Source organism: Oncorhynchus clarkii, chromosome 12 (genome assembly GCF_045791955.1).
Source record: "Oncorhynchus clarkii lewisi isolate Uvic-CL-2024 chromosome 12, UVic_Ocla_1.0, whole genome shotgun sequence".
NCBI lineage: Eukaryota > Metazoa > Chordata > Actinopteri > Salmoniformes > Salmonidae > Oncorhynchus > Oncorhynchus clarkii.
In genome coordinates this window covers 13,082,253-13,109,144 of record NC_092158.1, presented here as the reverse complement: position 1 = coordinate 13,109,144, position 26,892 = coordinate 13,082,253, and the positions used below count along the sequence as shown (strand labels likewise).

Here is a 26,892-nt window from a genome sequence, read left to right as displayed (position 1 = left end):
TGGGAGACAGGGTGCTAGTCTTAATCCCCACGGCCGAAAGTAAGTTCCTGGCAACATGGCACGGACCATTCGAGGTGGTCGGCAACCGGGGAGACGGAAACCTCAACAGATTTACCACGTGAACCTGTTGAAGAGGTGGCACGAGAGAACAGCCTTGGCTGTGCTATGGTGGGGACCCAGGACGCCAACGGGACCAGGGGTGGTCCCGAGCAATGAGGACCTCGACCCTGCCCAGAAGCAAGAGCTCAGGGAGCTGGTCGATCGGAACACGGCGGTGTTCTCTGAGAAACAGGAAGTGGAGGCTATGCTGAGGATGGGGGTCATAGAAGAGTCCCACAGTGCAGGGTGCAGCCCCATCGTGTTGGTGCCCTAACCGGACGGGAGCCTCCGCTTCTGGAACGATTTCCGGGGGGTGAACGACATCAGCTTGTTCAACGCCTATCCCATGCCGAGAGTGGACGAGCTCATCGACATTTGAACATCTCGGCCATGTTCTGTTATAATCTCCACCCAGCACAGCCAGAAGAAGACTGGCCACCCCTCAGAACCTGGTTCCTCCTAGGTTTCTTCCTAGGTTCTAGCCTTTCTAGGGAGTTTTTCCTAGCCACCGTGCTTCTACACCTGCATCGCTTGCTGTTTGCGGTTTTAGGCTGAGTTTCTGTACAGCACTTTGAGATATCAGTTGATGTAAGAAGGGATTTATAAATAAAATTGATTTTGATTTGATTACAGCCTTATTCTAAAAATGATTTAAAAAAAAAAAATTCTCATCAATACCCCACAATGACAAAGCGAAAATAGGTTTTTAGACATTTTTGAAATGTATAAAAAAACAGAAATACCTTATTTACATAAGTATTCAGAACCGTTGCTATGAGACTCAAAATTGAGCTCCGGTGCATCTTGTTTCCATTGATTATCCTTGAGATGTTTCTACAACTTGATTGGAGTCCACCTGTGGTAAATTCAATTGATTGGAGATGATTTGGAAAGGCACACACCTGTCCATATAAGGTCCCACAGTTAATAGTACATGTCAGAGCAAAAACCAAGCCATGAAGTCGAGGGAGATGTCCGTAGAGCTCTGAGACAGGATTGTGTCGAGGCACAGATCTGGGGAAGGGTACCAAAACATTGCTGCAGCTTTGAAGGTCCCCAAGAACACAGTGGATTCCATCATTCTTAAATGGAAGAAGTTTGTAGCCATCAAGGCTCTTCCTAAACCTAGCCACCCAGCCAAACTGAACAATCAGGGAAGAAGGGCCTTGGTTAGGAAGGTGACCAAGAACCCAATGGTCACTCTGACAGAGCTCCAGAGCGTCCTCTGTGGAGATGGGAGAACCTTCCAGAAGGACAAACATCTCTGCAGCACTACACCAATCAGGCCTTTATGGTAGAGTGGCCAGATGGAAGCCACTCCTCAGTAAAATGCACAACTGGTCTGATGAATTATTTGGCCTGAATGCCAAGCATCACATCTGGAAGAAACCTGGCACCATCACTACGGTGAAGCATGGTGGTGGCAGCATCATGCTGTGGGGATGTTTTTCAGCGACAAGGACTGGGAGACTAGTCAGGATCAAGGGAAAGATAAAAGGAGCAAAGTGCAGACAGATCCTTAATGAAAACCTGCTCCAGAGCGCTCAGGACCTCAGACTGAGGAGAAGGTTCTCTTCCAACAGGACAACAACCCTAAGCACACAGCCAAGACAACGCAGTAGTGGCTTCAGGACAAGTCTCTGAATGTCCTTGAGTGGCCCAGCCAGAGCCCGAACTTGAACCCGATCTAACATCTCTGGAGAGACCTGGAAATAGCTGTGCAACGACACTCCCCTTCCAACCTAACAGAGATTGAGAGGATCTGCAGAGAAGAATGGGAAAAATTCCCAAAAATATAGGTGTGCCAAGCTTTTGGTATCATATCCAAGAAGCGAAAAGTCCACAATGAAACTGACATTAAATGTGAGAATGATGCATTTGCGATAGAGCTCTGATCACAATTGATAACTTTCAATTTAATTAACTAAACATGGCCATTAATAATTGCATAATTAAAGAATTCTACATCAACAAACTGAGTTATAGGCTATTTCTTAACTATGTTTGCCAGCTCCAAGTAGGCTACACAAGTGGCACAAATTGATTTGCAAGGACTCCAGTGATATCATAATTTCAACCTATTTTATTGTATCAAATGGTAGCCTACAATGGAATAGAAAATAATAGTCTACTTGACGGCCAACAGATGCAAATGTACCCTATCATGAATGTTCCCTCTAATTTCTTTCCAGCACTAAGCAAATTTCAGGTCTGCTAAGCGCAAACACTGAGGCTGTGTTCACAGTAAATGCATCCCATAACATTTTAACATGGATATAGCTGTTCTATCACTCAGCCTATAGTATCAGTCAATGTGTGGTGTTCAATGTAGGCCTACATTCCATGAGACTTTTGAAAAAACCATGCAGGGTTTGACATTAACCTGTTTATCCACTTGTCCTTCAGACAAGGATGTAACTGAAAATGTTGTTGTTTAATGCAATAAACCAACAATAAAATGCATAATTATTTCCATACCATTATTACAGAGAATCAGACATATTATGCTACCCTCTGCCTATTGGCTACTTAGCTTATTCAAGCCTTTCTCAAAATACAACACTGCCCCTTTTAGACAAAAAAAAGCTCTTTACCTGACTTGCTTTTCAAAGATGACTAGAAATGTACATGTTTTGTGCTCTTGTAGGAAGCAATCACTCCCCTGTTTTTGACTACAAATGATCTATAACTTGGCTAATAACTCACTAACTAGCAAAGAATATGAACAAACAGTGCACAGGTGGCTACATGCAGCTCTCGCTTTGATCTCAAAACAAGCGCATCTATTCAGAACTGCTCATGCTGTAAACACAGTCTAGTTCAACGTAAATGGCATAGATCCATATATGGAAATGGCCTATTTGCATCTAGGTTGACTGCAGCTCTGCTTGTTTATGCCGCTCCAGTCTGTGTGGAGTAGGGACTGAGTAGTGCTCCAGTCTGTGTGGAGTAGGGACTGAGTAGTGCGTGTCAATGCAATAGAATCCTACTCCGATGCGTTCAGCCTACAACAAAATCTCTTGCGTAGTTTGTTTTGTTTCAGTATGTTGCATTGAAAGTGGCTAATATTGCATTGATTCGATCACAATTGCCACAGTAAAGGGAAACGTTGATGGTGTTAACAGGGAAAACTCTAGAACAGTTGTCACCAACCTTTTCTGAGTCATGATCACTTTCTGAGTCAAAATGCAAGCCGAGATCTACAGTTCAGATTTTTTTTTAAACATTACTTAAAAACGTAAGCCTATGCAACATTAACCAATTAAAAACAGTTCTGTAGTAATGAGGTTTGTGCAGTGCATTATCATTGCATATTGGCTTTGCTTGAATTGCCCTGCCAATGCACTGTTGTTCAGGCCATTTAAATATATATATATTTAAACATTTGAAATAGGCTATATGATCACGCTGGTAATAGATCTGTTGTTTTATTACTTGTGAGGAACATCTGAGTGAGAATCCGTTTCAATAATTTCCTTTTCATTTTTAATTTACTGGGCTGATGGTGCCTCCATCTGATGGTCAGTCTCTGCTGAGGGGGAGAGCAGCAGGCTGAGTGTCTGCCTCTCAATATCCATATGCTCAACCTTTCCTCCACTGACACTGACCAAAAAAGGACACCGTCTTCCAGCTGATGGTGAAACTCAAGTTGCACCGCATTATTTCTGCCTCATGCACAAATTCATGTTGTTACTCCTATGAACAGAGAAAGCTAAATATTCCTTGATATAAAAAAAAGACCCAAGCCTCTAATAATAACAACAACGCAAACCTATAGATACACTTTCCTACTCATTCATTACTGCTTGTTGTTGCTCATGGAAATAGGATGAACACATTTTATGGCCTATAAAAGTGTTGAATACAAAGTGTTGACAGTGCTGAGTAAGAACTTAAACATGAACTCACTCATAAAAACAGCAGCTCTTTGCTGTATTCGTTGACAGTCTCTCTCTAGTCATGGTTTTAAAGGTTTTGAAATCTCACAGTATCAATTTTCCTGTAGATTTCTTATGCCTGCTACGATAATCTGAGCCATCCGATTGGCCAGTCTGGGCCCGTTAGGGAACTCCTATTCTGTGAAGTGCGCGTGTGCAGTAACTTTCTTGCGCTCCTTCTTGGTTGGTGACTGCTGCTCCACAAAGTTATGTGAAGTTCAAACTCGTGTTTCTCAATTCAAAGGGCTTTATTGGCATGGGAAACATGTCAACTTTGCCGAAGCAAGCGAAATACATAATAAACAAAATTGAAATAAACCATACAAATTTACAGTAAACATTACATTCACACAAGTTCCAATGGAATATAGACATTTCCAATTGTGTCAAGTACTTATGTAGAATACTTGAAAATACTACTTAAGTCGTTTACTCTACTACTTAGAATTTTGACAACGTTTACTTTTTCTTCACGACATTCCTTTAAAAAAGTATGTACTTTTTTTTACTCCCTAAATTTTCCCTGATACCCAAAAGTACTCGTTACATTTTGAATGCTTAGCAGGACCGGGATATTGTATAATTGACATCCCTGGTCATCCCTACTGCCTCTGATCTGGCGGACTCACTAAACATATGCTTGGTTTGTAAATTATGTCTGAGTGTTGGAGCGTGCCCCTGGCTTTTACTTTTGATACTTAAGTATATTTGAGCAATTACATTTAATTTGTACGTAAGCAGATTTAAAACCAAATACTGTTAGACTTTTACTCAAGTAGTATTTTACTGGGTGACTTTCACTTTTACTTGAGTCGGAGTTCCATAAAGCCCATTTCAAATTTCCATTAGTGCTGCGCTCCAGACCCTAAAACTGATCATGAGTAAAACCCTTCGCTTTATACGGTTATCCATAAGAAAAGTTGACATAATGCAGTTTACTTTAAATCACCTCTGAGCGAATGTATCAAAAGTACCAATTTGACTGGAAATTTGACTGGAAAACCGAGAAGACTTCAACCCTGAATGTCCCCGAAACAAGCGTGCCACGCCCACAGCTCGCGGGAGACTCTCTCATTGGTCGGGTTTTGGCCACGGAGGAAATTCGGTTAAACTGAACCGCGGTGCACAGGCTATGGCCCGTGATATGAACAGGCAAAAGCGGTGAGGGAGGAACACATTTCTCCAATCGATGTTGTTAACAAGGCAGCATGATGCATAGTTCAGAAACATAAACATTTTTTCTCCATAAAATTTTCAAACTAGTTTTTATTGAGTAGGCAGATAAAGCATTTTTATCCAAATAAATCACTTGTGCATGTGTGAACACAAACTCCTATGCAAAACCGAAATTTAGGAACAGTACACATAGAAATAGCACACAGAGAACAGATCTACTGCTTCTAAGACTTGCTTTCAACGAGAATGACAGATCTATAACATGTATTTCTATTGGAATTTGGTCGGTTTCCAATGCAGCCATTTTTATCTCAATGTAAAATCATTTTTTGGGTAACAGTTAAGCACTTACTGTGATAGTTTTCAATTAAAAGGGTCAAAAATAAACAAAAATAGCTTGTTAGCGAAGTACAATTTCTCAAGCAAGAATTGTGCTAGGACTATCTGGGAGTGGTCTGAGTTGGGAGGGGAAAACTCAAAACTAGCTGTTTTGGACAGAGGTTAAGATCTTTCTTTCTTACTGATTTGTTCACTAATTTGGCCAAAACAGGCTGACGCGTCAAGAGTCGTTTCAAACGGCTCTTACATTAAAAAGGGCATTCATCATAATTTTCACAATTTCACTCTATTATTCCAACCAATATATAAAACGTAGCAAATCACGTTTTTGACTGCACTGGGCCTTTAATAAATAACGTATGGAAATTAACAGGGAAGTAGTATGGGCTGGGGTGTTCTTTTGCTCTAGTGGGTATTTTGGCTCATTGCAGAGACTATCACAATAGACTGCCAGGCTTACCCCTTTACCGTAACTTCCAAGTCCTTCCTTGTTGAGTAAATAAGGGGTTAAATAACTTTTTATACCCTGACAGTAAAAAGTGTGTAATTTTGGGAGGGATTCGATGATTTCCTCCTTTAGCCTACATTCGATATTACAAAAACACTACAATTATTTTGCAAGATGAAAGGAGGATTGTAACAATACATTACTCTGATGAACGTTATCATTATGGCCATGACTATTTACGACAAAAATCAACAATAAAAATTAAGAGATCTGTATAGACAGATATAATTTATCCAGATTCTACAATCGTACTCAATCCCAATCTCCTTTTTTTATCATGAATTCTCCTGGCCCTAAATGATAATAGTGTTTATGTTAATAGTGATAATTTATTGTGATAAATGGCTAATGTTGTTATACTAGGTTATTCACCTCTTTGTTCCCAGATAAGTAAATGATCGCATCTCGCATGCACAGTCACTATCAGGAAACTGCTCAGTTTTTGACGGGAGGATGTCGAGAATAACAGTAGAGGGAGAAGATCGAGAGGAAGTTGCACTCTTAAAAAACAGAATATATGACTGATGTGATGTGAGAGGAACTCTGAAACAACAAGCAAGACTTCAGCAAAGGTAATAGAACACTACATTTAGTGCTTTTAACTTCCTTTAGTTTATGTGCCAATGTTTTATTGCTTTATTTTAATACATTTCTATTATTTTAAAGCTTTTATTTGCTTATCAGAAACTTAAACGTGATGATATATTGTGGAGACTAATAAAGTTATGTTTACTTTAAGGATTTTTTTTTTTTTTAACATATAATATATTTGTCTCTGACAGGACATTTTGAGTTGACTTTTGCTGAGAAAGGCTTTCCCCAATCCACTATTTGGGTTAAATAACTAAACGAATGTCCCATAATAACCTATTCACTGTAGCAGAAAAGCTCTTGTTATGTTTCAGTATACCCTCTGTTATAAACAAATGCATTTACCATGGTTTACTATGCTGCGGTGATAAAACCCTCAGAAGGGTGATTGATTTCCATGATTTAGATGTATTATTCTTATTGATTGAAAGTGGAATCTATGAAATCAGAGCTGCACTGAACCTGGTGTTATTAACTCCATTTATTCAACTGTTCTTAACCAGAGAGCCTGTACGTGATGCAGAATGTTACCCATGATCAGTAGTGGTATTATTTAAATATATATTTTTGTCATTAACCAGACGCTCTTATCCAGAGAAATTAGAGTTAAGAGCCTTGTTCAAGGGCACATTAACAGATTTTTCCTCTAGTCGGCCTCGGGGATTCGAACTAGCAACCTTTCAGGTACTGGCCCAACGCTCTTAACCGCTAGGCTACCAGCTGCCCTATAGGAAAGTAAAATGCTCTATTTCTGCCAATGCTGCTGACTCATACCAGTCTGGTCTAATCAGGAGATAAAGTTAGACTACACAGCAACAAATGAATACATATTCTTTCGTGCCCTTTCTCCATTGCATCAGTTGCTGAAGCACCAGTTCAGACCAGACTTATACAGTAGTTCTAGTGTGCCAATTTCTGTTATATTTCAAAGGACTGACTTATTTTTTTATTTAACTCAGGACTCCACTTGCAAAAGCTATTGTTTGCCAAAATTCAAACATGTCATTCCTTCTCTAGGTCAAATGGAGCAGGCTTTTCTTTTGGTTTTACATGTAGTCTTATGGCCAACTCTTGCAGGTATGTCATTGACTTTTGAAAGTACATTCACGATAACACAATAGACTCAAAGCCACATTCATATTTTTTGTCTGTTGTTCAGAGCCCACTTTAGACTGGTTATTGTGACTTCTGACTGTTGGATATCTGATTTCAATATGGATGATAATGTCAATGTTGCTAATCTAACTCTGACCCCCCCCAGCCTTGTTCACAGTGGAGGTGGACAGTCTCTCACATGTGGCAGAGTTCCACGGTGATGTCACCATGGGCTGCAGGTTCCAACCTGGGGACTGGGACCCGAACCTGTCAGTGGTATGGCAACGGGTCCAGCCTCTTCCAGATGTAGAGGTGTACAGGATGGATAACGGACAGGAGGACCTCACTTCTCAGAATCTCCAGTACCGCGGCAGGGCACGGTTGGTGTTGGAGGAGCTGACCAATGGCTGGGCTAAGCTACATATGTCCAGTCTGAGGATCAACGACTCTGGGGTGTACCGATGTCTTGTGGAATTGGGGGGAGCTGATTATAAACAGACCACTTTGACAGTCAAAGGTGAGTTAAAAGCTCTTTCATTGCAATAGCACAGTACTGTAGTTTTTATAAGCAGTCAATCAATATTAGGTAATGAACTTGTCTGAAAAAGAAACATTTTACTTTGTTTTTCTTATACAACACTTTAATTTCACTGTATTCACATGTTGTTACACATTATAAGCACTGCATTGTAATAGAGTTCAATGGTTTATCATTCTACTTTCATGTGTCCTTTAGCAACCTATAAGACTATCATTAAAAGCATGCAGAGACGTGGGGGAGATGAGGTGGAGCTGGCCTGTGAGTCTGAGGGCTATCCTCTTGCCACAATCAACTGGAGAGACAAGAGTCTCAGGAACATCAAATCCAACGACACCGTTGTGAAAACTCCAGACCAGCTTTTCCATGTCACCAGCAAGATAATGGTCAAATACTCTGAGAAAAACAACTATACATGTGCCTTGGTGGAGAAAGGGGAAGCTACAAAGGGTCCATCAGCCAGGTTTGACATCCCAGGTATGAAGTGGGTGAATTTACCTGTTTGGTTACACTATTTGAAGGGCATCTACATAAGGACTTCATAAAACATTCATAACTCATACATAACACATTTATAACTCCCACATAACACATACATAACTCATACATAACTCATACATAACTCATACATAACTCATACATAACTCATACATAACTCATACATAACACATTCATAACTCATACATAACACATTCATAACACATTCATAACACATTTATAAGCAATACCTTGTGACATTATAGTGTGACATTATGGTGAAAGCACAACAAGGTCAATTTAACCTCTGAATGGAAAGTGGGGGTTAGAGTGCATAGATGTGTTGTTGATAAGGTGCTTTAACGCGGGTGCTTTCCTCAATGAGCATAGTGCTGTAAAGCGTAGGTGTCGAGGCGTAGCTGTCGTAGGTGTCGGGGTGATGTTTTCCCTTCCATTCAATGAATCACATTGTAGGCGTCATAAGTCAATGTGGGGAAAAAAACACGGGCTTTGAAGATGACTAGCAGATAGTGTATATATCTTTTCATGAAGACCTCATTTTTGTCAGAACTTCTACCAATCATCGTTGCTTGGTAGTGGAGCTGTTTTTAGTTTATTTTTTTAGCTGTTTTTTGTGTGGTTTTTTTTTCAATTTTACCTCGTTTTCTCCCCAATTTCGTGGTATCCAATTGTTTAGTAGCTACTATCTTGTCTCATCGCTACAACTCCCGTACGGGCTCGGGAGGGACGAAGGTTGAAAGTCATGCGTCCTCCGATACACAACCCAACCAAGCCGTACTGCTTCTTAACACAGCGCGCATCCAACCCAGAAGCCAGCCGCACCAATGTGTCGGAGGAAACACTGTGCACCTGGGAACCTTGGTTAGCGCGCACTGCGCCCGGCCCGCCACAGGAGTCGCTGGTGCGCGATGAGACAAGGACATCCCTACCGGCCAACGACGCTAGGCCAATTGTGCGTTGCCCCACGGACCTCCCGGTCGCGGCCGGTTACGACAGAGCCTGGGCGCAAACCCAGAGTCTCTGGTGGCGCTTCAGTACAGCGCCCTTAACCACTGCGCCACCCGGGAGGCCCTCGCTGTTTTTAGTTTGACCCATTTCTGGAAATTCTCTGAAAACCCTTTATCTGGTGTAAGATTGTTCTCTTTCCTAAATGTTTTTTTTATGTTTAGAAATTTTAACTAAGAACATAGGCAGTATTAGATACAGTTTATGATGAAAAATAAAATGGTTTCACTCTCCCTATCTTTTTTACTCATAGATGAAATACCTGTGATTGAGAGTAAACCTAACACCCTTTCTATTGTATTGGGCACGACATTGACGGTGGCTATGATCATTGCAGCTACCATCTTCGGGTATCGCAGACAGAAAGGTAACATACACTTAACTTTTATTCAGTTCTTAATTGATTTGCACACATTTGTATCTCAAGTTTGCTACAAGGAGTTTCCACTGTTTCATGTTGCCTGAGATAGACAGCCTAGAGAGGAAGTATGTACTTTGTACTTTAACCTCTAAAGGTGTAACTGATGTTGAAGCCAGAATGATTGCGTACAGTTAGTGTGAGACTGGAAGAAAAAAAATTCTACATCTTGTGACAAGGACTTAGCATGTAATGACTTAGCATGTAATGACTTAGCATGTGAGAACATGAGTGTGTGTTTTCTAAAACTATCTGAACTGCCACATGTGGAAACACCCCCACAGTTTGTTTTTGTGTTGCGGTAAATCATGTGGGTGGTTTACTACTACTATTAATAATAACAATAATAATTTATTACATTGGTAAAGTACGTTTTATTTAAACAAGAAAAATCTCAAAGTGCATAAAATAAAATTGAAAAAATATATATTTTTAAACAAAACAAATATATCTAACCATATCATGAAAGCAACCATCAAATTCTAATAGGAAGGGTAGCCGATAGAGATGAGTATTAAGGCCTGCTTTAAAAGTCCCGGCAGGCTGATATAGAGCTAGTCATTCCTTATTTTTTTTTTTTAGAAAAGTCCCCTATCAGTCTCGATCAAGTTTACAACACAGGAGGTTGGTGGCACCTTAATTGGGGAGGATGGGATTGGGGTAAGGGACAGTCAAAAGGGGATCCTTGGGACGTCCCAACTCTGACCACACCACATTTAAGTTGGAATTTAAAAAACGGTTAAGGTAAGGGTTATGGCAGGGTAACACTAACACTTGTGGTAATGGCTGGAATGGAACAGTATGGTATCAAATACATGGTTACCAGTATGAGCCATTCTTTCCCTCAGCAGCCTCCTATGGTTTGTACTTACAGTATTACTGCATTAGCATTTTGAGAAGTCAGCATGTTAAAAACCAAAGAGCGAGAAAGAGGAAAGTCCCAACCTTAAACACTAAAAGTGTTACAAAATGGCATTACTACTTTCTAAGCAATAACATGAATAGATTCAGCAGAACATCTCATGCAACATTCGGACTGTAAACTATAACCCGCTTTTATGTTCTGTTCACAGGGAGGCTCAGGACCCTCAAGCTCTAACACCCTCCTGGGCTCAACAGAGACGTGACCTCTGACCTGCCTGGACCCCTTTTGGCAGCTCCAACTGATCCTGGTGATAGACTGTTTGTGACTGTCAGTGACCTGTACCAGGAGGCAACAGAGAAAGAGACTCCTCACTGAGACTGTAAACTGCAAGGAGAGGACTGAGAACACAAAAGACTCATGCACACACATTGTCAACGAAAAGTTAAATCATGCTACATTTTCTGTTATCTAAATGTTACGCCGGTTGGCGTTTCCACTCACGACCAAATATGTTAATGGCAAGCCCAGTTGCCGGAGAAGATGGAGCGAGATGGATTTTGGCCAACATTGCTAATTTTCTCATTGATTAAACATTTGATCTCCATACAGTTTTCTGTTACCAAAACTATAATCTGTAAAAAACAGAGTGGATTGCATTTTATAGACTTGCCAATTATTATTTTTTTAAATGGCATTTAGGAGTGCAAGGGTGAATTGAGCACTTCACAGAGTAGGTGTTCCCTAATGTAAATAGGATCTCACTAGCTCGCTCTTGGCACTGCCCACCTCCTTGCTTGTTCTGCCCACTATGATTAATTTGCTCCCATTGGAAAGACAGGCTGTGGTCGATCTTGGGTTAGTAATAAACATCTTTGTCTAGGCCTTCTCATAATGTCATCAAAAAGCATTGCTTCTCCTTCACTTAGAACTAGAATGGTCCATCTACAGAAGTTATTATGTCAGGTGCATTAAAGATGCACTATGCAGAAATCGCTCTGCCATTTCCTGCAAAAATACTAATTGTTCGCCTAATTTCAGTTTGTGTAGATAATCATTGTACAATCTAAACAGCTGTGAAATATATTTTCCATAACCAAAAATATTGTATTTTCAGCTGTGAGAAGCTGGTGTACAAAACCGAAAGTAAATGACACAAAAACAGAACTTCAGAATGGGGAAGCATAGAAATAGCTCATATAGAACAGATCTACAGCTTCTTAGACTTGCTTTCAATTAGAAAGATAGATCTATAATGCACATTTCTATGTGAATTTGGTCTGGTCGCCCAAAAAGTTACATATTGTAGCTTTAAGTGATGCTCTGTTTTGTGTTATTTACTAGATTTTTACATTTCATACAACTTATTGGAAGATTTTTGGTCCATCTGAAGGCCTAGGTCCCATGGTCATGGTTCGTCATTGCATTTATTTACTGTATATCTTGTACAGTTACTAACTGTAATACAGAGATAATAACATGTTTATACAGAGATGTCCAACTTTGGGGGATTTTATTGAAAAAAACAGTTCCCTTCCATGCTTCCCATGAAACCCCAGAAGGCAAATTAGTGATTCCACATTTTATATTAACACAGTTGTTTACTGTACTCCAGGTATTTGATACTGTTTGATACTCTTTGTGAGTCGAACCATTTGATGACTTAGACCTTGTGACAACACAGTTTCACTTTCTGTCTCAGTCATATGGAAACTCTACAGTAAGAATGTATTGAGTCAGTCCATTGCACAATTTCCTAGAAAATAAACATTGTCTAAAGACAGGAAAGACGGGTGGTGCTGATGGGAAATGCTGATGATGATGATTCCTGCTTAAAGAAATATCTCGGTCATCAAATTGAAACTCAGTCATGAACTCTGGTCTTTTTTTCCTAATTCACATAATAAGATATGCTCACGAATACATTGTAAAACATGTGCCATGGTAATGATTGTATGCTATTTGTGACAGTCAATACCTCGCAAAATCAATTCTGGACCCTTAAAACCAATTGCACAGCTTTTTCCCCCTTCTCACCCTCTAATCAGGGATTGATTTAGTCAAAGATGATGGATATACTGATGGATATACATGTTTCTCCGTCCTAACAATGAGAGTTGTTGTCCACAAAGCGGCAAGGCGCGCTGTGTAGCTTTCGCTTATCCTTTCTTTGGATTGGTGGATACATCTCATTATTGTGATCCTTTTTGAAATATTCGATGAAGGTTGTTGACGTCAACCGCCTGTAATCAATGTAGAGTGATGCTATGCTACTAGCCTTATGCCATGAATATGCATAGCCTGTCATGTACTTCTAGAAGTAGTGGGTGGAGGAGTCAGGCGCAGAGAGCAGGGTAGTCAACGCCACACACACGGGCGCAATAAGACCCAGTCTAAAACAACAGGACGAAACGGTTCGAAAACAAAAATACTTCCACAGAAATCACACACATCAAATAACAGAAAACAAGCCAGCACAAAAGCCGGCGGGCCTACCGGGTTTAAATAGCCCAAAACCAAAAGCTAAACAAGAAACAAGTGCAACTAATCAGACAAAACTAAATGAAACAGAAAAGGGGATCGGTGGCAGCTAGTAGGCCGGCGACGAGGACCGCCGAGCGCCACCCGAACAGGAAGAGGCACCATCTTCGGCGGGATTCGTGACATAGCCATCTCGAGACAACACCGATATGAAGTTTTTGTTTTACTTACAAGTTGCCGGGATGTCACGTGTCCTACTATATCAGTACACTAGTAACAATAATACATTTTAGGGGTACCAAATTCGACACTCTCTCATTGACCCCCATAAAAAAAACTCCTTGCTTGGTGGGCAAAACAATGAAACTCTGCCGAGTTGGGGCTCCCTATTCCCATTCCTCTCTCAGTGGCTCCACCCTGAGGATCTTGGTGTGTCTTACCTCAGATACCAGTTTCTTCCTTCTGTTGTCCCAAACGTATCTGTTCTACCATGGTATTAAATAACATCTGACATTAGTTTGGAAGGAGGCTCCGTTGATCAAAATTAAAATGTTCTCTCACCTCAAGTGGGTCTGTGCTGGGTAGTGCTGAGTGATTAGTGCTTTAAAAAATATATATATATATATTTTTTTAACCTTTATTTTACTAGGCAAGTCAGTTAAGAACAAATTCTTATTTTCAATGACAGTGCCTTTGGAAAGTATTCAGACCCTTTAGAGCTCAGGCACATCCTGTTTCCATTGATCATCCTTGAGTTGTTTCTACAACTTGATTGGAGTCCACCTGTGGAGCATTCAATTGATTGGACATGATTTGGAAAGACACACACCTGTCTATATAAAGTCCCACAGTTGATAGTGCATGTAAGAGCAAAACCAAGCCATGAGGTCGAAGGAATTACCCATAGAGCTCCGAGACAGGATTGTGTCGAGGCACAGATCTGGGGAAGGACACCAAAACAATTATTCAGCATTGAAGGTCCCCAAGAACACAGTGGCCTCCATCATACTTAAATGGAAGAAGTTACGAAACACCAAGACTCTTTTTAGAGCTGGCTGCACGGCCAAACTGAGTAATCGGAGGAGAAGGGCCATGGTCAGGGAGGTGACCAGGAACCCGATGGTCACTCTGAAGGAGCTCCAAAGTTCCTCTGTGGAGATAAGAGAACCATCTCTGTAGCACTCCACCAATAAGGTGGTAGAGTGGCCTTTATGGTAGAGTGGCTAGATGGAAGCCACTCCTCAGTAAAAGGCACACGACAGCCTGCTTGGAGTTTTCCAAAAGGCACCTAAAGACTCTCAGACCATGAGAAACAAGATTTTCTGGTCTGATGAAACCGAGACTGAACCCTTTGACCTGAATGATGTTTTTCAGTGGCAGGGACTGGGAGACTAGTCAGGATTGAGGGAAAGATGAACGGAGCAAAGTACAGAGAGATCCTTGATGAAAACCTGCTTCAGAGCGCTCAGGACCACAGACTGGGGCGAAGGTTCACCTTCCAACAGGACAACAACCTTAAGCACATAGCCAAGACAACGCAGGAGTGGCTTCAGGACAAGTCTCTGAATGTCCTTGAGTGGCCCAGCCAGAGCCTGGACTTGAACCCGATTTAACATCTCTAACACTAAACATACGAATATGTATTTTACATTGATAAGGAAGGTGAAATCTTATAGATAGTGGTTTTATAATTTGATTATACTATACATGGAAATGTAATGCCTTCTAACCTTTCTTGGAGTATGCAGCATTACTAGTTATTGTTTATGGTCCTCATGATAAATATTATTATCATTATTTAATACTTTCGGGGATTACGTAGATTACATTTTAGATTAAACTTCTTAAATGTAACTACATCATGTAAAGGGGCAATCATGAGTTGTGTCCATTTTTGGAATTATAAATTAATGATATATACACATTGATTTTTGAAGAATATAACTTATAAATGCCTCATGAGCTTAGTTCATCTGTCACACTCCATGAGAACCATAAATATAAACTGTTTTACTCCAACGTTTGTAAACAAAGTAAATATAAACAAACACTATATATCTTCAAAACATGGTTAAAACTATCATTTTTATATCCTGGATGGTTAGTCCTTGCATCCATAGCTCTGTCTATGCGTTTGAGAGAGGTTACATTTCTCCAGCCCTGAGCTTCTTACCAAAACAGGGGTGGGGAAATCACTTTGTTATTGTTTCAACTGCTGATGGACAATTTAATAAAATATTTATATTGTTGAGTATATTACATTGGTTTTATTTGATTACTTTATTATTTAATTGTGTCACGACTTCCGCCTAAGTTGGTGCCTCTCCTTGTTCGGGCTGCGTTCGGCGGTCGGTCGTTGTCACCTGCTTTTTAGCTGTCACCTATCTACGTTTCTTTTTCTATTTGTTATGTCTTGATTGCACACACCTTACGTTATTATTATTTCCCTATTTAACCCTCTGGTTCTCATTATGTTTTGTGCATGATTGTTCCTGGATTTGTGTTAGTCTTTTGTGTTAGGGTTTGTATTCCCTGCGTGGATTTATTGGCTGTTTATGTTTCAGAGTAAAGTACGTTATTTTACTCAGTTCTGTGTCCTGCGCCTGACTCCGTCCTCACCTCTGCACAACTGACACTTGACCAATTCCAAGTTATCATCTCATCCTTATAGAGCTGCTGTCTAACAAAATCACAATGTTCATAGTTCTTCAAAGTAAATAAGGCATATTTTTATGCCTGCTGAATACCAATTATTAATCACACAGAAACTGCTCTCTGTGTATCCTCTCTGGATCAAGCATTCTTCTGTCTTTTGTGTAGAAGGCATAAAACAAACAATAGACCAGACAAGTATCCACGCAATGGATTATGGTCATTGAGTTACTTATCACATTTTTTTTGCGCTAGACTATGTAGAACATTGGCCTGATGGAAACTACAACTGCCTACTTGCTGTGCCTGGCCGGTTCCCTTCTTTCCACTGGGATTCTCTGCCTCTAACCCTATTACAGGGGCTGAGTCACTGGCTTACTAGGGCTCTTTCATACCGTCCCTTGGAGGGGTGCTTCACTTGAGTGGGCTGAGTCACTGATGTGATCTTCCTGTCTGGGTTGGCGCCCCCCCTTGGGTTGTGCCGTGGCGGAGATCTTTGTGGGCTATACTCGGCCTTGTCTCAGGATGGTAAGTTGGTGGTTGAAGATATCCCTCTAGTGATGTGGGGGCTGTGCTTTGGCAAAGTGGGTGGGGTTATATCCTTCCTGTTTGGCCCTGTCCGGGGGTGTCATCGGATGGGGCCACAGTGTCTCCTGACCCCTCCTGTCACAGCCTCCAGTATTCATGCTGCAGTAGTTTATGTGTCGGGGGGCTAGGGTTAGTTTGTTATATCTGGAGTACTTCTCCTGTCCTATCCGGTGTCCTGTGTGAATTTAAGTATGCTCTCTCTAATTCTCTCTTTCTCTCTTTCTTTCTCTTGGAGGACCTGAGCCCTAGGACCATGCCTCAGGACTACCTGACATGATGACTCCTTGCTGTCCCCAGTCCACCTGGCCGTGCTGCTGCTCCAGTTTCAACTGTTCTGCCTGTGATTATTATTATTTGACCATGCTGGTAATTTATGAACATTTGAACATCTTGACCATGTTCTGTTATAATCTCCACCGGCACAGCCAGAAAAGGACTGGCCACCCCACATAGCCTGGTTCCTCTCTAGGTTTCTTCCTAGGTTTTGGCCTTTCTAGGGAGTTTTTCCTAGCCACCGTGCTTCTACGCCTGCATTGCTTGCTGTTTGGGGTTTTAGGCTGGGTTTCTGTACAGCACTTTGCGATATCAGCTGATGTACGAAGGGATTTATAAATAAATTTGATTTGATTTATTTACTACATCGCACAGTTTGTGCATGATCTGATTTATCTCTAGAGAAACTGCAGAGCAATGTGCACATTGAGCTAAAAACGAAATTGAAATCAAGTGATTGAACGATGTCAGTCAATTAATTGTTAAAAAAAACTAAAAATAACTGACATTCGATACACCCAAATTCAAACTTAGGAACTCTGGCCTCTTTGTAGTAGCGATGGGTCATTCGCGAACGAGTCGGCTCTAAGAGTCGACTCTTGTAGATGAACATTGGGAGCCGACTTGCATATCAGAAGAGCTTAATCTATTTATAAAAATATCTAAAATTAAGATATGAATAATCAAAATATTTAAATGAATAGAATGACTAATTCAAAGAACAAAAAAATAAATAAAATAATATAGGCCTAAATGCTCAAGTGCACACATTCGTTCTGACTGTCTGCTCAGACGAACAGCCTCACCTGTTGTTCCTGTCAATCAGATATGGAGTGTCAACCAATGAACATGAGGGAGGGCAGAGCCAACTCACTCACTGTCACACACTTAGCAGCCGAGGAGAGAGAGGAAGGACAGCTGTGAAAACAACAGCTTAAAAATTAGTCGGAAGCACAGTAGCATTTGGATGCCAAAACAAAATCTTATATGAAGCCAGTTCTACGCACAACCTACACCGGCATATGCTAACTGTGCACCCAACTGTGAAGCTAGCTGTAGCAGAGCTTCGAAAAACTAGCGGGCCTGCTAGTGATGGTGGTGGAGCCAGAACCTCCACACATGATGTATCCACTCAGTCAAGTAGGCCTACTCCGCAACCCACAGCAAACAATTCCAAGCAGGAAAACCCTTTAAATTCCACGACTGTACGAGAGCACACAGGCTTCAGTGCGAGAAAGAGTCCAAAAAGCTACTGGAGTTTGCCTTACCACTGACTACTGGACATCAAGGGTAACCACTGCTTACATGTCAGTTACATGTCACTTCATTAAAGTTTACGTACACTCAATTAGTATTGGGTAGCATTGCTTTTAAATTGTTTAACTTGGGTCAAACGCTTCACGAAGCCTTCCACAAGTTTCCCACAATAATTGGATACATTTTGGCTCCTTCCTCCTGACTGAGCTGGTGTAACCGAGTCAGGTTTTAGGTTTTAGGCCTCCTTGCTCGCACACGCCTTTTCAGTTCTACCCACAAATGTTCTATTTGATTGAGGTCAGGGCTTTGTGATGGCCACTCCAATACCTTGACTTTGTTGTCCTTAAGCCATTTTGCTTCGGACTTTGGAAGTATGCTTGGGGTCATTGTCCATTTCGAAGACCCATTTGCGACCAAGATTCAACTTCCTGGCTGATGTCTGGAGATGTTGCTTCAATATATCCACATAATTTTCCTACCTCATTATGCCATCTATTTTGTGAAGTGCACCAGTCTCTCCTGCAGCAAAGCACCCCCACAACATGATGCTGCAACCCCCGTGCTTCACGGTTGGGATGGTGTTCTTCGGCTTGCAAGCCACCCCATTTTTCCTCCAAACATAACAATGGTCATTATGGCCAAACAGTTCTATTTGTGTTTCATCAGACCAGAGTACATTTCTCCACAAAGTACAATCTTTGTCCCCCATGTGCAGTTGCAAACCGTAGTCTGGCTTTTTTTATGGTGGTTTTGGAGCAGTGGCTTCTTCATTGTTGAGCGGCCTTTCAGGTTATGTCGATATAGGACTCGTTTTACTGTGGATATAGATACTTTTGTACCTGTTTCCTCCAGCATCTTCACAAGGTCCTTTGCTGTTGTTCTGGGATTGATTTGCACTTTTTGCACCAAAGTACGTTCATCTCTAGGAGACAGAACGCATCTCCTTCCTGAGCGGTATGATGGCTGCGTGGTCCCATGGTGTTTATACTTGCGTACTACTGTTTGTACAGATGAAAGTGGTACCTTCAGGTGTTTGGAAATTGCTACCAAGGAAGAACCAGACTTGTGGAGGTCTCCATTTGTTTTCTGAGGTCTTGGCTGATTTATTTTGATATTCCAATGATGTCAAGCAAAGAGGCACTGAGTTTGAAGGTCGGCCTTAAAATACATCCACAGGTACACCTCCAATTGACTCAAATTATGTCAATTAGCCTATCAGAAGCTTCTAAAGCCATGACATCAATTTCTGGAATTTTCCAAACTGTTTGAAGGCACAGTCAACTTAGTGTACGTAAACTTCTGACCAACTGGAATTGTGATACAGTGAATTAGAAGTGAAATAATCTGTCTGTAAACAATTGTTGGAAAAATTACTTGTGTCATGCACAAAGTAGATATCCTAACCGACTTGCCAAAACTATAGTTCGTTAACAATAAATTTGTGGAGTGGTTGAAAAACGAGTTTTAATGACTCCAACCTAAGTGTACATAAACTTCTGACTTCAACTGTATATGTATATGCGCAGTAGATGAGATTGTAGTATTAGTAGACAAAACATGAACCTGAACACATAAGTTACTGTTCTCTCTTTTCAGCTATGTGACAGCCTCAAAAATTATACTCCTGTGTGAGGGTCTGCAGCGAATCACAGCCAGCCGCCAGAGAGAAGCAAATGTAACCACAGGACATGTGACAGAGTTGATGGACACCCTATGTTCATCAATGGACAGAAAGTTCCACAGAATGGAATATAGACACGTGCTATCAGAAACCGCTGCACTTGACCCCAGGTTTAAGAAGTTAGCCTTCAGTGATCTAATCCAAGATGGATCATCTAATTTAAGATGGTGTAGCAGTAGGATGTGTGTGTTTGTCCTTGTCTTATCCCGTGTAAATAGCCGGTCTTCTTCGTGTATATTTTAATCTCACTTTCTATCTACGAAGTAAATATACTTTCCTGCAACCCGCCTCACCCAATGTGTTATGGATCTGCTATTTTTATTCCTTATAACTGGAACTTCCATCAGGAGCTAGCCAACTAACTAGCAACTAGTCTTTGTTAGCCACGGCTAGCGGTCTTCACCTTTTTCTCGGTCGCCAGCCAGCCTTAGCTTGGACAACACCTGCCTGTCTGCTCAGCGCAATATCATCCCAGAGCATATCGGACTGTTTCTCTCTACCAATCACCAGATTCCTGCCGCTCTGGATCATTACACCGGATCATCACAAATAGCTAGTTGCAAACGAGTGGCTACTGTTAGCCTTGAGCTAGCCTCGAGCTAGGCCCATATACCATCTAATTCTAGGACTACAACACCTCCTTTGCCAATTGGCAAGACCCTTTATTGTCGACACGGAGCCCCGCCGATACATCACGACTGGACTGCCGACGTGATCGCCCGATATGGTCTCAACAGGCTATTTTGTTACGATGTCGTCAAAGAACTATCTACTAGCCCCAGCCCGCTAGCTTTTCAGAACGCTGTGTCCCCTGCTCGCCTAGCGTAGTAATGACTACCGAACAGCACCCTGCCACACCTATCGCTGCTCTTTTGACCCTATGATCACTCGGCTACACAGCTGATGCCCCCTGGACTGTTTCAATAACATGGTAACTAATTTTGTTTACCTGTCGGCCCCAGTCTCAAACTCAGGTCCTGTATGTACCTAAATGACCCGCTCTGCCCATTCATTGCCATTTACCCGTTGATGTCTTAGCTCTCCTGATCAACACCTGTGTTTGCTTTATGCCTCTCTCTAATGTCAATATGCCTTGTCTACTGCTGTCTTGGCTAGTTCTTATTGTTTTATTTCACTGTAAAGCCATCAGTCCCGCTAAAAATGCCTTAGATAGCTCTTATGTCCCACCCCACACACATGCAGAGACCTCACCTGGCTTAACTGGTGCCTCTAGAGACGAAGCCTCTCTCATCATCACTCAATGCCTAGGTTTACCTCCACTGTACTCACATCCAACCATACCATTGTCTGTACATTATGCCCTGAATCTATTCTACCAGGCCCATAAATATGCTCCTTATATTCTCTGTCCCCAACGCACTAGACGACCAGTTCTTATAGCATTTAGCCGTTCCCTTATCCTACTCCTCTTCTGTTCCTTTGGTGATGTAGAGGTTAATCCAGGCCATGTAGCCCCCAGTTCCACTCCTATTCCCCAGGTGCTATCATTTGTTGACTTCTGTAATCGTAAAAGCCTTGGTTTCATGCATGTTAACATCAGAAGCCACCTCCCTAAGTTTGTTTTATTCACTGCTCTAGCATACTCCACCAACCCTGATGTCTTAGCCATGTCTGAATCCTGGCTTAGGAATGCCACCAAAAATGCTGACATTTCCATCCTCAACTACAACAATTTCTGCCAAGATAGGACTACCAAAGTGGGTGGAGTTGCAATCTACTGCAGAGATAGCCTGCTGAGTTCTGTCATGCTATCCAGGTATGTGCCCAAACAGTTAGAGCTTCTCACTGTTTCACTGTTATAGACCCCCCTCATCCCCCAACTGTGCCCTGGACACCATATGTGGATTTATTGTCCCCCATTTATCTTCAGAGTTTGTACTGTTAGGTGACCTAAACTGGGATATGCTTAACACCCCGGCCGTCCTACAATCTAAGCTAGATGCCATCAATCTCACACAAATTATCAAGGAACCTACCAAGTACAACCCTAAATCCGTAAACACGGGCAACCTCATGGATATCATCCTGACCAACCTGCCCTCTAAATATACCTCTGCTGTCTTCAACCAGGATCTCAGCAATCACTGCCTCATTGCCTGCATCCGTAATGGGTCCACGGTCAAACGACCACCCCTCATCATTGTCAAACGCTCCCTAAAACACTTCCGCAAGCAGGCCTTTCTAATCGACCTGGCCCGGAAGGATATTGACCTCATTCCGTCAGTAGAGGATGCCTGGTTATTCTTTAAAAGTGCTTTCCTCACCATCTTAAATAAGCATGCCCCATTCAAAAACAATTGAACTAAGAACAGACATAGCCCTTGGTTCACTCCAGACTTGACTGCCCTTAACCAGCACAAAAACATCATGTGCCACACTGCATTAGCATTGAATTGTCCCCGCGATATGCAACTTTTCAGGGAAGTTAGGAACCAATATTCACAGGCAGTTAGGAAAGCAAAGGCTAGCTTTTCAAACAGAAATTTGCATCCTGTAGCACAAACTCCAAAAAGTTCTGGGACACATGGAGAATAAGAAAACCTCCTCCCAGCTGCCCACTGCACTGAGGCAAGGAAACACAGTCACCACCGATAAATCTACTATAATCGAGAATTTCAATAAGTATTTTTCTATGGCTGGCCATGCTTTCCACCTGGCTACCCCTACCCCGGTCAACAGCTCTGGACCCCCCACAGCAACTTGCCCAATCCTCCCCCATTTCAACTTCACCCAAATCCAGATAGCTGATGTTCTGAAAGAGCTGCAAAATCTGGACCCCTACAAATCAGCTGGGCTAGACAATCTGGACCCTCTCTTTCTAAAATTATTTGCCGTAATTGTTGCAACCCCTATTACTAGCCTGTTCAACCTCTCTTTCGTATCGTCCGAAATCCCTAAATTTGGAAAGCTGCCGCGGTCATCCCCTCTTCAAAGGGGGAGACACTCTAGACCCAAACTGTTACAGACCTATATCCATCCTGCCCTGCCTTTCTAAAATCTTTGAACGGCAAGTTAACAAACAGATCACCTACCATTTCGATTCCCCCTGTACCTTCTCCGCAATGCAATCTGGTTTTCCGAGTGGGTCACGTGTGCACCTCAGCCACGCTGTCACGCCCTGACCTTAGAGAGACGTTTTATTTCTCTATTTGGTTAGGTCGGGGTGTGATGTGGGGTGGGCATTCTATGTTTTGTGTTTCTATGTTTTGGCCGGGTATGGTTCTCAATCAGGGACAGCTGTCTATCGTTGTCTCTGATTGGGAATCATACTTAGGCAGCCTGGTTTTCCACCTTAGGTTGTGGGATGTTGTTTTTTGTTAGCTCTGTAAGCCTACTGAACGTGATGTTTGTTATTCTTTTGTTGTTTTGTTTAGTGTTCTGAGAAAATAAAGAATCATGAACACGTACCACCCTGCACCTTGGTCTACTTCATACGACAAGTGTTACACACGCTCAAGGTCCTAAACAATATCATAACCGCCATCAATAAAAGACAACACTGTGCAGCCATCTTCATCGACCTGGCCAAGGCTTTCAACTCTGTCAATCACCGCATTCTTATCGGCAGACTCAACAGCCTTGGTTTCTCAAATGACTGCCTCGCCTGGTTCACCGACTGCTTTTCAGACAGAGTTCAGTGTGTCAAATCGGAGGGCCTGTTGTCCGAACCTCTGGCAGTCTCTTTGGGGGTGCCACAGGGTTCAATTCTCTGGCCGACTCTTTTCACTGTATACATCAATGATGTCGCTCTTGCTGCTGGTGATTCTCTGATCCACCTCTATGCAGACGACACCATTCTATATACTTCTGGCCCTTCATTGGACACTGTGTTAACAAACCTCTAGACGAGCTTCAATGCCATACAACACTCCTTCCGTGGCCTCCAACTGCTCTTAAATGCAAGTAAAACAAAATGCATGCTCTTCAACTGCCTGCACCCGCCCACCCGACGAGCATCACTACTCTGGACGGTTCTGACTTAGAATATGTGGACCACTACAAATACCTAGGTGTCTGGCTAGACTGTAAACTCTCCTTCCGGACTCACATTAAGCATCTCCAATCCAAAATTAAATCTAGAACTGGTTTCCTATTTCGCAACAAAGCATCCTTCACTCATGCTGCCAAACATACCCTCGCAAAACTAACTATCCTACCGATCCTTGACTTCAGCGACGTTATTTACAAAATTGCACGTAGCACGTGCTCCAGCAGGTATATTTCACTGGTCATCCCCAAAGCCAACTCCCTTTGGCTGCCTTTCCTTCCAGTTCTCTGCTGCCAATGACTGGAACGAATTGCAAAAATCTCTGAAGCTGGAGTCTTATTTCTCCCTCACTAACTTGTAGCATCAGCTGTCAGAGTAGCTTACCGATCATTGCATCTGTAAATAGCCCATCTGTAAATAGCCCATCCAACCACCTCATCCCCATATTGTTATTTTTTTTTGCTCCTTTGCACCCCAGTATCTCTACTTGCACATCATCTTCTGCACATCTATCACTCCAGTGTTTAATTCCTAAATTGTAATTATTTCACCACTGCGGCCTATTTATTGCCTTACCTCCCTAATCTTACTACATTTGCACACACTGTATATAGATTTTCCTATTGTGTTATTGACTGTACGTTTGTTTATCCCATGTGTAACTCTGTGTTGTTTGTGTCGCACTGCATTGCTTTATCTTGGCCAGGTCGCAGTTGTAAATGAGAACTTGTTCTCAACTGGCCTACTTGGTTAAATAAAGGTGAAATAAAATTAAATAAAACAAAAATGCTAGAGCGATTGATGAGGCTCTTCAAAGAATAACCTCAGCAGCAGGGAGGGACAGCCCCAACAGTCAGCTGGCTCAGCCACCAGGGCACCAGGAAGAAGAGGGATCAGATAGAGCAGAAGCACCAGCAGTAGTGCCTCAAACGTCTGCTGTTTGGATGCTGTTTGACGAGAGAGTCTCTGGGGATGCAGTACGAAGGAATAATGGAGGTCCAATCCTATTTGGAGGAGCCCCTCCTCCAAAGATCTACAGATCCTCTGAGCTGGTAGAGGAACAAGGCCTCTGTCTACCCACGGCTTACTAAAGTCATGACATAGAGACTCTGCATAGTGGCCACATCCCTTCCCTCTGAGAGGGTCTTCTCGAAAACGGGACAAATAATTACTGAGAGAAGAAACCGCATCAGCCCCTTGAAAGTGAGGCAGCTTGCATTTCTGAATGGAAATCTCTCATAAAAGCAAAATATGGTCAGCATTGTTGTGTGCCGCTGGTTATAACATGGCAATAAAGAAGAGAGAGAAAAGAGGGACCAGTTTAATGTTTTAAGTGGGATGCTGCAGTTTCGCACATTGTTATTTATTTTTCTTTGATATGGTTCAATATTCTATTATTATGTTGTTCAGATTGTATTCGTTTTGAATTGTTACATTTATATGCACTTTGTTTATATACATTAAAAAGTTATACTTTAAATGCAAATGTTTAATAGCATTCTTTTTCATAACAAACCAATGCATTTTTACATACATTGTGGTTAAGGTAGAGTATTCTTTATTTTAATAACTTAATTATAATTGTTTTAACACACCAATCATAGTCAAACTATCGCAAACTGTTTGACTTGGAAAAAATACAAAACATATTTTTTCAAAGAGCCGTTTGCGAGCCAAAAGAGCTGGCTCTTTTTGGTGAGCTGAGCCGAACGAGCCGGTTCACTATAAAGAGACGGAATGCCCGTCATTACTTTGTAGAGTTCCGACTTTCCGACCTGAAGATCACTGACGTCAAATTTTGGCTCGTATTTTTCGAGTTCCCAGTTGTCTTGAAAGCACCAATAACTGACAACCAAAGAATCCCTATTTTGGTTATCCCATGGAAAAGTCTGGGGGTTTCCAGTGCGTCAAACCACTAACCTTAAAACATTTTTTGGGGGGAAGTAGAGAGCACACACTAGTTGTCATTTGTACAATGCTAAACTCAAGAGGGAGCATTGAACTACAACATATGGCAGTAATCGATCTCCCTACATATGCCCATGTACTGTAATTTATGTAACCCATGGTTGCGTGAATCATCAGATCTAAGACATCTTTTACGGTGTCTAGTTGATAGGTATTCGACTAGCCGGACTGTTCCCCGGACTCCACGTGTAGGGATTTGTACAATGCACAAACAAGGCTATTGAACTTGACATTGGTCTCTGTCTTTATTCCTTTATCCAACATATCATACAGAAACAACATCTGTTTGACATTTTTGATACTTTGTCCCAGGGGGTGAAGTCCTACATTTCTGTTTAATTGTTGTGTGTCTAGGTTGAGTGGTGAAGGAAGTTACTGCTGTGCAGCCAAATATCAGAAACGTACATTGAGACAAATATTAATACACAACCCTTATTAGATCTATCTCAAAGTATTGTTGTTTTTTCTGTTGAAAAGTGAAGTATAATGACGCACTTCAGAGTTAGAATTTATTTCGCAATTGTTCGATTTGAAGAAAAATACATGTCAGATGGTGTAGAGAGCTTGTCAGGTCAAATCAATCAATTTGTATTTGTCACATGCACTGAATACAACCGGTGTAGACCTTACAGTGAAATGTTAACCTTAACCAACAATGTAGTTTTAAGAAAAATAGCAAAAAAAAAAGTAAGAAATAATAAATCATTAATAATTAAAGAGCAGCATTAAAATAACAAAAGCGAGGCTATATACAGCTGGCTACCGGTACAGAGTCAATGTGCGGGGGCATCGGTTAGTCGAGGTAATTGAGGTAATATGTACATGTAGGTAGAGTTATTAAAGTGACGATGCATAGATAATAACAGAATAGCAGCAGTGTGAACATACTATTTTTAGGGCCTTCCTCTGAGGTACT

At 41.6% G+C, this 26,892-nt stretch overlaps 1 protein-coding gene across 1 annotated transcript; it reads left to right on the top strand.

Annotated features, from left to right (window-relative positions):
- The first annotated feature begins 6,505 nt into the window (after positions 1–6,505).
- Positions 6,506–12,934, top strand: LOC139421867 (programmed cell death 1 ligand 1-like). The gene is made up of 6 exons (XM_071172997.1): positions 6,506–6,632; positions 7,669–7,728; positions 7,913–8,263; positions 8,483–8,761; positions 10,041–10,154; positions 11,279–12,934. The coding sequence occupies exons 2-6, from the start codon at positions 7,674–7,676 to the stop codon at positions 11,302–11,304; spliced, it is 825 nt and encodes a 274-aa protein (XP_071029098.1). The 5' UTR covers positions 6,506–6,632; positions 7,669–7,673; the 3' UTR covers positions 11,305–12,934.
- Positions 12,935–26,892: the final 13,958 nt, after the last annotated feature.

Bases quoted from the DNA above. Each gene is read 5' to 3' on its own strand.
- LOC139421867 (XM_071172997.1), top strand. From the start codon at position 7,674: ATGGAGCAGGCTTTTCTTTTGGTTTTACATGTAGTCTTATGGCCAACT. The intron at 8,264-8,482 runs GTGAGTTAAAAG...TGTGTCCTTTAG, and splicing joins GACCACTTTGACAGTCAAAG to CAACCTATAAGACTATCATT. The intron at 10,155-11,278 runs GTAACATACACT...TTCTGTTCACAG, and splicing joins CGGGTATCGCAGACAGAAAG to GGAGGCTCAGGACCCTCAAG.